Here is a 17,733-nt window from a genome sequence, read left to right as displayed (position 1 = left end):
TCTTCATTATTGAATGTAAGCACTTCATAACTGGGCTTTAATAACAATTGGTTAGGCTATATAAACTGATTCGGGCTTATTATTTACAACTGCAATTTGGGCTTAAAATTTTTTAGGGGTGTCCTCGTAGTTGTTTAGGGGTGTCCTTTGTAAAAAAAATCGAAAACAAAATGAAATTTTACACTACCGGTACAAAGTTGAGCCGTAGCCCATGCTACGGCCGGTATTACATTAGGTCCGCCTCTGCTACAAATCATGGGAGGCTTTGATGGTGTGCGGGGAGGACCTCCGCACAAGTCCCGTGATTTCGAGGGGCATGCGATTTTAAAAAAAAAATCCTATACGTATATGTTATTTTTTTAAATAGTAAACACATAACGCTTTCAATATAGGCCCATTTACAATATTTTTTATGGTTTAGAATTTAGTCCACTTGAAATTAGGTTTATTGAACCCAATACTAATTTGATTTTTTTTAAATAATAACAAAGCATAACGGAATGGCACATTTTTTCAAGATCGAACTGGGTATGTGAATTCTCAGAGACCCCTTTGCTACAAATCTTACAGAAAATCAGTAACTCCAGTTTATTTGAAATTAGTATTATAATCATTCTGTTAATAACTATAAATGTAATGATTTTGTTAATTATAGTTAATAGTAGTTTGATATCTGGGTTCATTCGTATGCAACTCATGAGCCCATTGTAATCTATCGAGTTTCAGCATTGAGTTTTAACATTATTAGATGGGAAAGCATGAATAATGACAGCAGAAGCATTAATAGCACTAATATGAAGGCCCATTATTAAGCTTATAAATAATGCTATCATGATAAGACCATGTCAAGTTGTCAATGCAAATGAACTATAGGGGTAGATTTGATCTTTTGTGGGTCTTAGTTCATTTAATTTGTATAGACATTTCTGAGCAAATAATTGAGCCAAACCTTATTCTGTCTCAACCTGCACAACTCTTTACTGAAACCGGAGACTGTAAAACACGTCGATGAGGGCTTTAGCACGACTTCTGTTCTTTTCTAGTGCTTTATTCTCAGTTTTGTTGAATTCTGCTGCATTAGACACCATAAATACAGGTCAAGCACTCAGAGACGATGATACGCTTGTTTCGGCTGGTGAAACGTATGAGTTGGGATTCTTTAGCCCCGGTAACTCCAAGAACCGATACTTGGGGATATGGTTCAAGAAAATAGGGAAAATTACCAAAATGTTGGTTGACCAAGTGTGTTTTCAAATTTGTCACCCTCCTGCGTCCTTGGAAGGACTACTCAGCCTCGGAAGCGTCCCTATGTTTTGTTGAAGCGTCCATGTCCTAGAAGCTGACACGTGGCATTTTGCATGTGGGCCCAGACACTTCCCAATGCGTCTTTTTCTCTCTCCTCTTTCTCTCTCCTCACTTCCTCTTCTTTTGGCCGACGCCAACGCATCTCTCTCTCTCTTCTCTTTCTCTCTCCTCTCTCCTCTCTCTCTTCTCTTTCTCTCTCCTCTCTCCTCTCCCCTCTCCCCTCTCCCCTCTCTCCTCTCTCCTCTCTCCTCTCTCCCAGTGCACATTTCGTCATCTTCCTTGAACTCCATTTGGGATCTTTGACTGTGTTGATTTCAACACTGTTGTTCCATTTTAATTAGAAGAGAACAAGAAAAGAGAGAGAGAGAGAGAGAGGAGAGAGAAAGAGAAGAGAGAGAGAAGGACGCATCCCGTACTCCATGGACGCATCCCGTGTTTGAAAGACGCATCCTGTGCTTGAAGGACGCATCCCGTGCTTGAAGGACGCATCCCGTGCTTGAAGGACGCATCCCGTGCTTGAAGGACACATCCCGGAATGGTCCTTTCAAGGACGCATAAACATGTCGGACACGTGTCAGCTTCTAGGACGTGGACGCTTCAACAAAACATAGGGACGCTTCCGAGGCTGAGTAGTCCTTCCAAGGACGCATGAGGGTGACAAATTTGAAAAGAGCTTTGGTCAAACGACATTTTTCGTAATTTTCCCAAGAAAATATCTCCACGAACCGTTGTATGGGTTGCTAACAGAGAAACTCCACTCACCAGTACCACAGGTGTGCTCAAAGTCAATAGCAATGGAATGCTACTGCTTTTTAGTGGCAATAATACCGTGATTTGGTCTTCCAGTTCATCGGTATCTGTTGGTAATACTCCCGTTGTAGCAAAGCTTCTCGATTCTGGGAACCTTGTTGTGTGTTACGATAGTAGCACTAACGAAGATTTCGTTTGGCAAAGTTTCGATTACCCAACCGATACATTGCTAGCGGGAATGAAATTGGGGAAGGATTTGGTAACAGGCGTAGACAGGTACTTGACATCGTGGAAAAGTATGGATGATCCTTCTCCAGGTCTGTATGTAAGTTGGATGGATACGAACGGATATCCACAAGCGTTTCAAAAGCGAGGTTCGGTTTTACAATTGAGGTTTGGACCGTGGACTGGTGTACGATTTAGCGGTTTTCCCAGTAAGCCAAATCCTATCTACACGTATGATTTTGTCTTCAATGAAAAGGAGGTATATAGTATATTTCATCTTATTAATAACTCAATTATGTCGAGGGTGTATCTAAGTCCGGAAGGCAAGGAAATGCGCTTGAACTGGATTGATCCCGCACAAGGTTGGATGCCGTATCTGGTCACAACGGTTGATATGTGTGCCCAATATGGACTCTGTGGTGCATATGGAATCTGTAACATCAACAGTTCTCCAGCATGCAGTTGTATGGAAGGGTTTGAACCAAGATTTCCAGTGCAATGGAATGCAGGAAATTGGTCAGGTGGCTGTCAACGTGAAAAATCGTTAAATTGTGGGAATAAGGATGCGTTTCGAAAACTTTCAGGTGTGAAATTTTATCACATCGAAGTATGTTCTGTTCCATATGACAGACATAAAAGTTGTTCGTGGGATAAGTAGAAGGATTATCAGATGCTAATGGTTATGTTTCTAATCTTAAGGGTGTAATGGAAGATGGGCGAGAAATAGCAGTGAAGCGGTTGTCGGAAACTTCTACGCAAGGACTTGACGAGTTTATGAACGAGGTTAGATGTATTCACCGGCTTCAGCACCGAAATCTTGTGAAGCTTCTGGGATTCTGTGCTCAAAAACATGAAATCATGTTGATTTATGAATACATGCCCAACAGAAGCCTTGATACATTTTTATTTGGTAAGAATATCTTTGAATGAGGTGCTCATTACATCCCAATTAACAAGATTGATCAATGTACTATGACAAGTTGACACAATTAACTTCACTAATTAATTATGTGCAGATGAGACCAAAGGTTCAATGCTTGATTGGACTAAACGATTCCACATCATCAATGGGATCGCTCGAGGGCTTCTTTATCTGCATCAAGATTCATGCCTTCGCATCATACATAGAGATCTGAAAGCCACCAATATTTTGTTAGACAATGACATGAAACCGAATAATAGCGTGTACATATTAGGCATAGATTGGATGATATAATTCGCATATATTTGTACCAAAATAGCCAAACCGAATGTATTATTTATAGGGATTATGATTAATGGTAAAGGTCAAGGAACCTACTCTTACATGGTATCAGAGCCGTCCTTCAGTTGATTGCTGGTTTGAACGAAGAGTATGACGGTATCGCGACCATTCTGCAACAACAAGAACCCTTGCCGTCCTTCTACGCCGCCCGCTCCAAGATCATTCAGGTTGAAAGTCGCAAAGCCGAACAGGCCCTACATCCCTCCAAATCAGTTGGATCGGTTCTTCAGCTCCCTCCGAACCGACTAGGAACGATGACCGAACCGGCGGTCGGGGCCGTGGTCGGTCTAGAAGACGTGGACGGGGCCGTGGGTCTTATGGACGAGGACGCCCAAATTACAACTGGCCCAATCAAGTTTATCATCCATGGATGCCCACATCCAATTACGGCCCATTTATGTCACCCTATGGTCCTCCTCAGCAGCCTTTCTGGCCCACTCCACCGTGTCCCTACCCGTCCACCAATAGGCCCAACAACAACACTCCAAATCCAAGTTCAGGACTTCTCGGCCTACGCCCCACTCAAGCCCACATGGCCTACAGCCCAACGGACATAGAACAAGCTATGTATACTATGTCCCTACAGCAACCTGACCCTACTTAGTATATGGATACGGGAGCAACTTCGAACGCATCTCATGAATCAGGTAACTACCATTCTTTTTCTAATTCGTGCGTGTCTCAAAACATAATTGTAGGTAATGGCGACACCATTCCGGTACTAGGACAGGGCACCAAATACCTACCCAAACCTTTTCCACCCTTTATACTTAAACACGTCTTATACTCACCCAAAATTGTCAAAAACCTAATCTCCGTACGTCGATTTACTACGGATAATTCTGTTTCTGTAGAATTTGACCCATTTGGTTTTCTTGTGAAGGATTACAAGACCAAGAAGCCGCTCCTCAGATGCAACAGCAGCGGTGATCTTTACCCTCTGGTGCTCGGGTCAACTACATCCCAACCTACCGCCCTTGCTGCTATCTCTGCTCAACTCTGGCATCAACGTCTTGGCCACCCTGGACGTTCTTCCTTACAATCTTTAAAAACTTCTAGTTCTATTGGTTTTAATTAACTTCATAATAATGTTGCCAGTCTTGCGTTTTTGGTAAAAGTATTAGGTTGCCATTTTTTGCTTCCAATAATTACACTATTCAACCTTTTGATATTATACATAGTGATGTTTGGACATCTCCAATTATTAGTTCTTCTGGCCATAAATATTATGTGTTGTTCTTAGATGACTTTTCCAATTTTTTGTGGACATATCCTATTTCTAACAAGTCTAAAGTTTTCCCATCTTTTCAACAGTTTGCTTCTACCATTAAAACCCAGTTTGAAAGGACTATTAAAACTTTCAATGTGACAACGGGCGTGAATACGTCAATGCCCACTTCCAAATTTTTTTTACCACAAACGGCATTCTTTACCGTCTATCATGTCCTTACAAGTCATCTCAAAACGGCAAAGCCGAACGAAAAATTAGAACAATAAACAATATGATACGCACCCTCCTCGCCCACGCGTCGTTACCAACTTACCTATGGCATTTTGCTCTCGAAACAGCTACATATCTATTAAACATCTTACCTAATTCTAATTCTCACTCTGCCTCGCCCACCGAGCTTCTATACCAAACCACCCCTACATATGACCATCTATGAGTTTTTGGGTGCCTTTGTTACCCACTCGTTCCTTCCACTACCATACACAAGCTTCAATATCGCTCCCAACCATGTGTCTTTCTCGGATACCCCGCAACGCACCGCGGGTTTCGTTGCCTAGACCTTCAAACAAAACAAATTTTCATCTCGCGCCATGTCGCGTTTGATGAAACTACATTCCCGTTTGCTCAACAAATCGGACCAGCCCCCTCTTACACCTTCCTGTCTAATCCATTCCCTTATCATTTGTGTCCTCATATCTCCTGGGCCCAACCTCCACTATCACCCAGCCCACAACCACCTTTACACAACCATAGCCCAATCAACATCCTTACCTCTCCTCCTTCCCAACGTTTCCCAGGCCCACACCTCCCAAGCCCAAACAACAGCCCCAACCCCAGCCGCCCACATGTGCCGATACCCCACCACAGCCCACATTCTTTACTACCCCAGCCACTGACCACTACTCTCTCACCCCACCCCATACCCGACTCCTCTGACCAAACACCAATTCACCCATCAACCAACCTGAACCCGCCTATTCCGCCTCCCACTTCCCAGCCAACCCGAACGATGCACACCCGATCCATGAGTGGCATCTTTAAACCTAAACATCCTCTAAACTTAAATATCACCACCGCCCCCACCACACTCAAACCTATCCCCAAAAACCCATCGGCTGCCCTTAATATACCGGAATGGTACTCCGCCATGACTACGGAGTATAACGCACTAATTAGAAACGGAACTTGGGAGTTAGTACCTCGTTCATCAGATATGAATGTTATTCGGTGTATGTGGTTATATAAGCATAAATTCAAATCAGACGGGTCCTTAGAAAGATACAAAGCACGATTAGTTTGCGACGGTAGATCGCAACAGGTTGGTGTGGATTGCGGGGAGACTTTCAGTCCAGTTGTCAAACCCACAACCATTCGTACCGTCTTGTCCATTGCTATCTCCAAACAGTGGTTGGTTCATCAGCTAGACGTTACTAACGCGTTCCTACACGGGAACTTACATGAGACAGTTTATATGTATCAACCTATGGGTTTTCGCAACAAACAGTTTCCTGATCATGTTTGTCTTCTTAAGAAGTCTTTATACGGGCTTAAACAGGCTCCTCGGGCTTGGTACCAGCGGTTCACCGATCACGTTCTCACCATGGGATTTCAACACAGTCGTTGTGATGCTTCTCTCTTCACCTTTCATCAGGGCAGTGATACAGCTTTCTTGCATCTATATGTTGACGACATCCTCTTAGTCACATCCTCTGACGCTCTTCGTCAGCGCTTAATGTCTCGACTTGCTCATGAATTCGCCATGAAAGACTTGGGTCCTCTCAGCTATTTTCTAGGCATCTCCGTTTCCAGAACGGCCAATCACATGTTTCTCTCGCAGCACTCTTACGCTACTGATATCATTGCTCGAGCTGGCATGCAATCTTGCAATCCGGTAGCCACTCCGGTCAACACAAATTCGAAGCTCAGTGCCACGAACACTATCGCAGTCTGGCAGGTGCTCTCCAATACCTTACATTCACCCGTCCTGACATCACCTATGCAGTTCAACAAATTTGCATGCACATGCATGCACCCCGGATTGATCACTGGAATACCTTGAAACGAATCATCCGGTATGTCAAAGGTTCTGCGTCTCTAGGTTTGATGCTCACCGGTACCTCGCATCCATCCTTGGTTTCCTATACGGACGCGGACTGGGCCGGTTGTCCCGACACACGCCGCTCTACTAGTGGATACTGCATTTATTTTGGCAACAACCTTATTTCATGGTCTTCCAAACGGCAATCTACTGTCTCCCGCTCTAGCGCGGAGGCCGAACACCGTGGCGTGGCAAACGTAGTAGCTGAAATTTGCTGGCTCCGCAACTTACTGCTTGAGCTTCATTTACCATTATCCCGTGCTACACTCGTTTACTGTGACAACGTCAGTGCTATATACTTGTCCGGTAATCCCGTTCAACATCAGCGGACCAAGCACATAGAGCTCGATATACATTTTGTTCGCGAACAGGTACAGCGGGGTCACGTGAGGGTTTTGCACGTCCCTTCCAGATATCAAATTGCAGATATTTTCACCAAAGGCCTCCCACGAATCCTATTTGAAGACTTCAGATCTAGTCTCAGCATACGGTCCCCTCCCGCTTCGACTGCGGGGGTGTAATAGCGTGTACATATTAGGCATAGATTGGATGATGTAATTCGCATATATTTGTACCGAAATAGCCAAACCGAATGTATTATTTATAGGGATTATGATTAATGGTAAAGGTCAAGGAACCTACTCTTACATCGAAGATATCAGATTTTGGGCTTGCTAGAAGATTTAAAGGATACGAGACTCGGGTTAAGACAAAGAATGTGGTTGGAACTTAGTAAGAATCTTATACCAAATTTCACTCTTTCGAGTTCAGTCCATTTGAAATGCTCATATCAATTAATTTGTCAAATTCTTTGCAGTGGCTACATTCCTCCAGAGTATGCAGTTCATGGAGTTTTCTCTGTAAAATCAGACGTGTTTAGCTTCAGTGTTTTAGTTCTGGAAATAGTAAGTGGGATGAAGAAACGAGAATTTTCTTCTCACGAGCACCTTGACAACCTTCTTGGACATGTAAGCTCACTGTGACATTGCGTATCTGCGATTATTGATTCTAATATTTTACTAAATCTAATTTATGTTAGGCATGGAGACTATATAAGGATGGCAAGTGTCTTGATCTGGTTGGTGCGCCTTTACTCGACTCATGTGTCGTCTCTAAGGTACTCCGATCAATACACATTGGTTTGTTATGTGTGCAAAATCATGCAGAAGATAGACCAACAATGTCATCTGTGGTATTGATGCTGGGTAACGATGGTGTATTGTCTCAACCTAAATCACCTGCATTTTTTACGGGGCCTGAGCTCAAATTGTGTGCACACACGAGACAAGAACCTTCAGTCAATAATGTGACTATTTCACTAACAGGTCGTTAGGGTAAGTTTTCATGTCAAAGTCCATAAACCATACAATGTTTCACTACATCTTCCCATTTGTTGCATGACAAGTGTCATATTTTTAATGGTGAGATAAATTAATATATGTCATTAACAGTTCTATAGAACGAGTTTTCAACGATCCTATTGTTAGATGATCGTGTCCTTCACTGTATCCGCTTGTGCTCTGCTTTCTACAGTTACAAGCCCCGCCCATGATGTATCCTTCAGGTTCAGGCGTGTCCTTCTACTTGTCAGTGAGTGAATGAACCAACCTTTTAAGCTTCTCAAACAAACATTTGACATACCGTGAGCCTTGGCTTAAACGTTTGATATACCACGACTCACGATTTTGCTTAAGGACCAAAATGCACCACCTTTGGTTCGACAATAATGGTTGTATTTGAGGTTATCTTGGGACCCTATTACCATGATGTACGTAATTGAAGTAAACACAAAACTTGATAACATCACACATGACATATTTAAGGAAAAGAATTTCATGTGTTTGATTTTCATAAGGCAACCTCGTTATCCCCTGAGACCCTACGAGTAGCTTTTGCAAGGTGATATTTTATTGGGTACGTTTAGAGAGGACGGGGCGGTGCGTTATAAAGTTCCATAACGCGTTATTTTATCACGGAACACCGCCGCCTTTAGTCCCACCACGCGTTATTTTTAAAATGCGTTACACATATTACGCGTTGAAGTTTGAAATTGGAAAGTTGGAAATGACCGTTTGGGTTATTTTTTTGACCGTTTGGATGATATTTGAACCATTTTTTATATAAATTCAACCTATTTCAATACAAAAAATCAACAAACTCTCCAACTATTCTCACACTCAATACAAAAAATCAAAAAACTCTCCAACTCAATCTAAATAATTTTACAAGAAACATGGAAGGTTCAAGCAAGAGAGGTGGGGGTTCGAAAAAAAGAGGTTCGGGTACGAAGAACAATCCCGTAAGACCCAAGGTTCGAGCGAATCTTGGCGAGCCGACGCGCTTTAGGTTGCAAGACGAACCCGACCAAGTCCCACCCTTTCAAACCCAACAATATCCACCCTTTCAAACCCAACAATATCCACCCTTTCAATCGCAAACGTACCAAAACCAACCGTTCGTTCCACCGTTTCAACCTCACCAATTTCAACCCCAAACGTATCAAACCCAACCCCACACACTCGACCCACTACTAGAAGACAACACCCTCATTCATCATTTTGCAAACGTGTGGCGTGAACGACAACAAAGTCTTGACGAGGAAGAGGAAGAGGAAGAAGAAGAAGAGGAAGAGGAAGAAGAACAAAATGATGACGTTCAATAAATCGCTCCAATCGGCCGACAACTTTGGACGAGCGAGGAGGAGGTGTCCTTGGTGAAGGCGTATTTGCACATCTCGGAGAGTAGGAAACATGGCAACGAGCAAAGAAAGGATGCGTTTTGGAGACGGGTCATTAATCATTTTAGGCAACTTTCCGGTGCTAGGATACGAAACATGGACCAAATGACGTCGAAGTGGACGGATTTGAACGGGAAAATTAGCAAGTTCAACGCTTGTTTCATTTAAAAGGTATGTTTTTTATTAAACTTTAATAAAAAAACAGTTTTTTTTAATATAGAAACAGTTTTATAAAAAAACAGTTTTTTTTTTAAAATACAGAAACAGTTTTATAAAAAAAACAGTTTTTTTTTTCTAAAAAATACAGAAACAGTTTTATAAAGAAAACAATAACAGTTCTTTAATTAAATAAAACAGTAACAGTTTTTTAATTAAATAAAACAGAATTTAAAAAAAATACAGAAACAGTTTTAATTAAATAAAACAGTTAAAAAAAACAGAATTTAAAAACAAACATAACATTTTATATTTTTTGTAGAACCGAAACCCACAAAGTGGAGCGAGCGAGGCGACAATCATGCGACAAGCCACCGAAGAGTATTGCCGACTGTACAAAAAGAGGACTTTTCCACACGTGGGGGCATGGGAAGTTGCGAGACATCACCCGAAGTGGGTCCCCATTGAGTTGGTTGACATGTGTGGTCCTACGGCTCCAAAAAAACAAGGCGGTTCAAAAAGATCAAAGACATCCGATTCGGGGAACTACACGACTTCCGCGCGGATAACTTGCCCGAAATGAACTTAAACGATGACCCCCTCGACGAACCCGATCAACCTGTTGAAGAAGATTCACCCACAAGGCCACGACGCAGGAGAGGTGGTGAATCGTCAAGCAAAGGTAAGGAAGCGGTGGCGGAGTCGATCTTCAGAATCGAAGAGGAGAAAATTACCCAATTCAAGAAGGCCGAACAAAGAAAAGAAACAATTATGTCTCTAAAAGTTGAACGCGAGCAGGCGTACAAGGAACACTTGAAAACGATTGAAAGACAAAATCATTTAAAAATCTTGTGTGAAAACCACGCACATCTCAACGAACCGTTCAAGTCAATTGTCATTCAACAAAAGCGTGCGACTTGCGCAAAGTGGGGTTGGGAGATGCCACCCGTTTAGTTGTTTTTTTATTTGGCTATGTAATTTATTTTCTAAGTTTAATGAAATTTATATTTTAGTGTTTTATTGTTAATTTCTAATTTTAAAATGAAAATTAAAAAATTTGGGAGTGAAAGAATTCCATCACTAGTGATACCACCCCCTTTACATTTCTATCACTAGAGATAGAATATTGGGTGATGACATGGCATGATTTGATTGGATAGTGGTAGTGATAGAAACTATCACTAGTGAACCACCCCTCCTCCCCTTCCCTAGTGATAGTTTCTATCAATCCCACTATCCAATCAAATCATGTCATGTCATCACCCAATATTTTATCACTAGTGATAGAAATGTAGGGGGGTGATATCACTAGTGATGGAATTCTATCACTCCCAAATTTTTTAATTTTCATTTTAAAATTAGAAATTAACAATAAAACACTAAAATATAAATTTCATTGAACTTAGAAAATAAATTACATAGCCAAATAAAAAAACAACTAAACGGGTGGCATCTCCCAACCCCACTTTGCGCAAATCGCGCGCTTTTGTTGAATGACAATCGACTTGAACGGTTCGTCGAGATGTGCGTGATTTTCACACAAGATTTTTAAATCATTTTGTCTTTCAATCATTTTCAAGTGTTCCCTGTACGCCTGCTCGCGTTCAACTTTTAGGGACATAATTGTTTCATTTCTTTGTGCGGCCTTCTTGAATTGGGTCATTTTCTCCTCTTCGATTCTGAAGATCGACTCTGCCACCGCTTCCTTACCTTTTCTTGATGATTCACCACCTCTCCTGCGTCGTGGCCTTGTGGGTGTATCTTCTTTAACAGGGTCGTCAACGGGTTGATCGGGTTCGTCAAGGGGGTCGTCGTTTAAGTTCATTTCGGGCAAGTTATCGATGCGGAAGTCGTGTAGTTCCCCGAATCGGATGTCTTTGATCTTTTCGAACCGCCTTGTTTTTTTGGGGCCGTAGGACCACACATGTAACACCCCGAAAACGGGTTTGGTAATTAACCCATGTTAATACTAAAAGACGGGTTAAGTACCGTTAGTGGTAAAATAGCCCGGTGAATATTAGGATTTTAAATAAATAAACCTAATATTAAATAAATGTAGTATAAAGGCTTTTGGAGGAAATAAAGTTTATAGAAGGCCCGACCTAACGGGACCTAAAATAAACTTAGTCATAAATATTCCCGAACCCGCTAAGTTAACTAGGAACATTTAACCTAGTTAATAAGTGGGAAAATTGTTAAAAGAAATAAGTAGGTCGTGGCCTACTTAATAACGAACCAAACACGAGGGGTTAAAGCGGGATAACTAGAAAAGTTATTTAATAAAAACAAACACAAACACACACACACAGTGTGTGTTCTGGATCGAGCTCAGGGGCGACCAAGAAGGGTCAAACCCTAATCAACACAATTTCATCAAATTGAAGGGGCAAATCAAGTCCAAATCAAAATCCGAGTATGAATTAGTGATCTCCATTGAAAAAGGAGTCATGAGGTATGTAAATTTCTTGAGAAATCTCTAGTTGAAATTCTGAGCAAACCTAGAGAACTCGAATCTGAACTTGCATGTTTGTTGTTTGGGTGAAATTAGTGATGAAACTATGTCTAGGAGTAAACCCTAGTCATGTACTTGTTGAATTGATGTTCATGGTTGTGAATCCATGATCATACACTCATGTGTCAAGTGGGTTTTGATTATGTAGTAAAGATGATGATGTACACATGTTTAAAAACATCATAGTTGCTAATAGGAACAAGATACTTGAACAATTTGCAAGTTTGAGTAATTGATCATAAGTGATAGTGGTGAATTTTGATGTTAATCTTGGTAAAAATAACTAGTTAGGAACTAGTTAGTAAATATGTAAAATCATGCACATTAGGTGTTTGTTAAAATGCCTAAATGAGAACTAAGTGTTGATAATGTGCCTAATTGAGTCTTGTGAACTTGATAGTGCAATCATATGTGTTAATTGGTGATTTGACTTTTAAATAGTCAAACCGACCATTAATAAGATCGAATGGTAATTGTGATAGAAAATATGTAAGATGGAATAGTCATAATTAATGATGACTAATATAACCGTCTTACGAATTATGATGATAGTTTGACGCTTGACAAGCTAGGTGGAGGCTTGGAAAGGAAGCGGGTCAAACGAAGCAAGAATGGTGGAAAAAGCATAATTCGGATGCAAGGTAAGTATAGCTTACACTAGTCTTAAATTGTGGAATGTTTTCTTATCATATAAATTATGAATGAGATATCTAAACAATTGAAATATGATGTTCCGTCGTGTAGTCGAACGGAACAAGAAAATCAAAGATGATAGAAACTATAATAATGGTTAAAAAGAAGTAAATCGACAAATTGGTCATATTATGTCAAAAGAAATACACGGTTTATATTTAAAATTACCGTACGGTGTTAAACGGGAAGAGTCATGTAGAGGAGATGATAATAAATATCATTTCGCAAAGATAAATGGTCAATTCGGCCAAACGGGTCAAAAGGTGTAGACAACACCTTTTGACTATATAGACTAATGATTCTTTTGTCGAGTCATATGCTTACAGGAATAGATATCCAATGGATATTCGCATCGTTCTAAATTAGCGAAATAAAGCAAGGTATTAAAATCGGGTCTATTTGTTGATCCAAGCCAGGTACGCTTATTTATGATGTATGTAAAAGTGCTAATTTGGTCGAATAATTGGTGGTAGCCCTTCATTGTAAAAGAAGGACCAAAATCGACCCAAACGCCTTTGTAGGCTAAATTGAACAAACAACTCTTAGAGGTTATTTGGAAAGGAGTCTTATGATTAAACAAAAGTTTAGAACGAGTACGGGTAGTGAAAGATGTAATTCTTGGGCCAAAAGACTCCATATGAGTCCTTGCCGTAAAATGATATTTCAAGAGGTATAAATTCGGAACACATAGATATCTACTTTAAATCCAACACACATTTAGTTGTGATGGAAGAGTACTAGATAAGAGATATAGGTTACAATGCTAGATTAGAATGAAAGCGAAATTGAGCTTAAAAGTGCTTAAAATATCCTTAACGGGTCAAAATAAGCATACTAGTGAAAACGGGTTTAATTTGTGAATAAACCTATGATTAGAACCTAATATGGTATATCACAATTATTTGATGAAGTGTATGAAATATAGGAATCAAATAAATACGTTTGTTTGATAAAATGCATAACCGGGTCAAAACTTGGTATAAAGGGTAATAAGCCGAAGACTTAGAAGTCTTAAATTTTGTTAAGCCGAATGTCGGATTTTAACTCCAAATGATGGAGAATCAAATTACAAACACGTAGGAAGAAACGGTAGGCCAAACGGACAAGCGGTTTGAAAGATACGGAAGATTTCGTGTCAAATTACGGCAAAAATGGAAAACTGGATGCAGGGTCCACCGTAAATTACGGTGCCACCGTAATTTACGGTGGAGATGAAAAGCCTTACGGTGGCCCCCTACTGGTTTACGGTAGGGGCATGTACAACCAGTGGCCACCGTAAATTACGGTGCCACCGTAATTTACGGTGGAGGTCAGGTTGAAATTTTTGTTTTTGTTATCAATTGTTTCTCGGACTCGTTTAGACACGTTTTAAGTCCTGTATGACTAAAGCATTTCATGTTATTGAAATGTAGGTACTTTTGGACGCCGGAAGACGATCAAGCTCAGTGAAGAACCGAACACGATAAAGACACACGCTTCCGCACTTTGACACATAGTAAATTTTAAACAACGAATTTAATCACGTTATGTAGAATAACTTATGATTTGTAAAAGCTTTAATAAACCCGTATTTTTATAGCATGTGTAGTCTTAACTACACATCTAATCGTTGGTAATTACATACAAAATCGTTAATTAGTAACTAGGGTGTTACAACACATGTCAACCAACTCAACGGGGACCCACTTCGGGTGATGTCTCGCAACTTCCCATGCCCCCACGTGTGGAAAAGTCCTCTTTTTGTACAGTCGGCAATACTCTTCGGTGGCTTGTCGCATGATTGTCGCCTCGCTCGCTCCACCTTCTGGGTTTCGGTTCTACAAAAAATATAAAATGTTATGTTTTTTTTTTCAATTCTGTTTTTTTAAACTGTTTTATTTAATTAAAACTGTTTCTGTATTTTTTTTAAATTCTGTTTTATTTAATTAAAAAACTGTTACTGTTTTATTTAATTAAAAAATTGTTACTGTTTTTTTTATAAAACTGTTTCTGTATTTAAAAAAAAACTGTTTTTTTATAAAACTGTTTATGTATTTTTTAGAAAAAAAAACTGTTTTTTTATAAAACTGTTTCTGTATTTTTTAGAAAAAAAAACTGTTTTTTTTATAAAACTGTTTCTGTATTTAAAAAAAAACTGTTTTTTATTAAACTGTTTCTGTATTTAAAAAAAAACTGTTTTTTATTAAAGTTTAATAAAAAACATACGTTTTGAATGAAACAAGCGTTGAACTTGCTGATTTTCCCGTTCAAATCCGTCCACTTCGACGTCATTTGGTCCATGTTTCGTATCCTTGCACCGGGAAGTTGCCTAAAATGATTAATGACCTGTCTCCAAAACGCATCCTTTCTTTGCTCGTTGCCATGTTTCCTACTCTCCAAGATGTGCAAATACGCCTTCACCAAGGACACCTCCTCCTCGCTCGTCCAAAGTTGTCGGCTGATTGGAGCGATTTCTTGAACGTCATCATTTTGTTCTTCTTCCTCTTCCTCTTCTTCTTCCTCTTCCTCTTCCTCGTCAAGACTTTGTTGTGGTTCACGCCACGCGTTTGCAAAATGAAGAATGAGGTGTTGTCTTCTAGTAGTGGGTCGAGTGTGTGGGGTTGGGTTTGATACGTTTGGGGTTGAAATTGGTGAGGTTGAAACGGTGGAACGAACGGTTGGTTTTGGTACGTTTGCGATTGAAAGGGTGGATATTGTTGGGTTTGAAAGGGTGGATATTGTTGGGTTTGAAAGGGTGGGACTTGGTCGGGTTCGTCTTGCAACCTAAAGCGCGTCGGCTCGCCAAGATTCGCTCGAACCTTGGGTCTTACGGGATTTTTCTTCGTACCCGAACCTCTTTTTTTCGAACCCCCACCTCTCTTGCTTGAACCTTCCATGTTTCTTGTAAAATTATTTAGATTGAGTTGGAGAGTTTTTTGATTTTTTGTATTGAGTGTGAGAATAGTTGGAGAGTTTGTTGATTTTTTGTATTGAAATAGGTTGAATTTATATAAAAAAAAGTTCAAATATCATCCAAACGGTCAAAAAAATAACCCAAACGGTCATTTCCAACGTTCCAATTTCAAACTTCAACGCGTGATATGTGTAACGCGTTTTAAAAATAACGCGTGGTGGGACTGAAGGCGGCGGTGTTCCGTGATAAAATAACGCGTTATGAAACTTTATAACGCACCGCCCCGTCCTCTCTAAGGTACACAGTCAAAACACTTTTCTAGCTAGCTAGTTTTCATTAAAACAAGGGAAATTTACAAAAGTGACATTTGACCAACGTTCTTTACGAAAATGTCACGTTCATGCGTCCGTGGACGGACTCCTCCACATGGGAGGAGTCTGTGCGTCACCTTGAAGAGTCCATGAACGAGGAGCTGCATCCCCGACGCATCCCTTGCATCTGGACGAATCCCATGTGGAGCAGTCCGTCCACGGACGCATGAACGTGACATTTTCGTAAAGAACGTTGGTCAAATGTCATTTTCGTAAATTTCCCTTAAAACAAACTATGTATACCAATTGTAAAATGGTATAGATCTAAGACTAACAAGATGAACACACAAGATATAGCGACAGAAAACGTGACAAAATCTATTATTAACCCAAACCAAAAAAGTACCCAACCAAACCCTAGATCTCAAACATCTGAGATCTATGTAATACAAAGTACCGATTCAACAGATTAGATAATCTGTTGAATATGAACAAAGAAATACAAACAAAAAATACAAAAGAAACAAACAGAGATCAACAAGATCTCAGATACAACAACGATCTCTACAACAGAGATCTATAGACTGATGAAACTCTTCAACTGCTTGAAGACAACTTGATGATCAACATAAGATGATCAACACTAGAAGACAATCTTCAACACCAGATGAAGCATCCAGATCGTCAAGAGCATGAGTGAACCAGAGAACAAGATGAAACCCTAGAAAATATCACAACTGAACAGAGCTCTCTCTCTCTTCTCTTTTATATCCGGATCATAACCAAGTTACACTTCAACCCCTTATGTTTCAAGAGTAGCACAACAGAACCTCCAGCCCATAAGCCCATAACAATAATCTGTTACAATAACAGACAACATAACAACTAGCCCAGCTGGCCCAACTAGAACAATAATATAACTAGCCCAATATTACATGTATAATATGTTACGATAACATGAATTAGGATAATAAAGAACACTTTTAACACCCCCCCCCATAATTCATGCTTTAAACATGTTATACATGCCTAATCTTTCACATAACGACTCATGTTGAGCAATATTTAACCCCTTAGTAAAAATGTCTGCAATCTGATTCTCAGATGCAATTTTTTGTGGGTCAACAATGCCACTTGCAATTTTTTCTCTCAAAAAATGCAAGTCCAATTCAAAATGTTTTGTTCTTTCGTGAAAAACAGGATTTTGTGAAATTGAGATAGCAGATTTGCTATCACAAAACAGTGAAACAGGTAATGCACAATTTATTCCTAACTCAGACAACATATTTTTAATCCACATCACTTCACAAGTAGCAGAACACATTGCCCTATACTCTGCTTCAGCAGTAGACCTTGAAACAAACCCTTGTTTCTTGCTTTTCCAAGACACAAGGGTATTTCCAAGAAATATGCCATAACCAGTAACTGATTTCCTGGTTGACAAACACTTAGCCCAATCTGAATCAACATAACCTGAAATATTAAGATCACCTGTTTTTCTGAACAAAATACCTTTTCCTGGACATTGCTTTAAGTACCTTAATAGTCTTAATGCAAT

The 17,733-nt window shown here is 40.0% G+C and overlaps 1 protein-coding gene across 1 annotated transcript; it reads left to right on the top strand.

The window, feature by feature from the left end:
* The first annotated feature begins 1,008 nt into the window (after window positions 1-1,008).
* LOC110907750 (G-type lectin S-receptor-like serine/threonine-protein kinase At4g27290) lies at window positions 1,009-10,349 on the top strand. Its single transcript, XM_022152684.1, has 8 exons — window positions 1,009-1,229; window positions 2,152-2,887; window positions 2,980-3,190; window positions 3,297-3,440; window positions 7,512-7,605; window positions 7,691-7,841; window positions 7,913-8,179; window positions 10,089-10,349. The coding sequence occupies exons 1-8, from the start codon at window positions 1,009-1,011 to the stop codon at window positions 10,347-10,349; spliced, it is 2,085 nt and encodes a 694-aa protein (XP_022008376.1).
* The last annotated feature ends 7,384 nt before the right edge of the window (window positions 10,350-17,733 follow it).

The sequence above is a fragment of the Helianthus annuus genome, chromosome 14 (assembly GCF_002127325.2).
Source record: "Helianthus annuus cultivar XRQ/B chromosome 14, HanXRQr2.0-SUNRISE, whole genome shotgun sequence".
In the NCBI taxonomy this organism is placed as follows: domain Eukaryota; kingdom Viridiplantae; phylum Streptophyta; class Magnoliopsida; order Asterales; family Asteraceae; genus Helianthus; species Helianthus annuus.
Note: the sequence above shows the minus strand (reverse complement) of the source record. Positions and strands in the feature narration are given on the sequence as shown.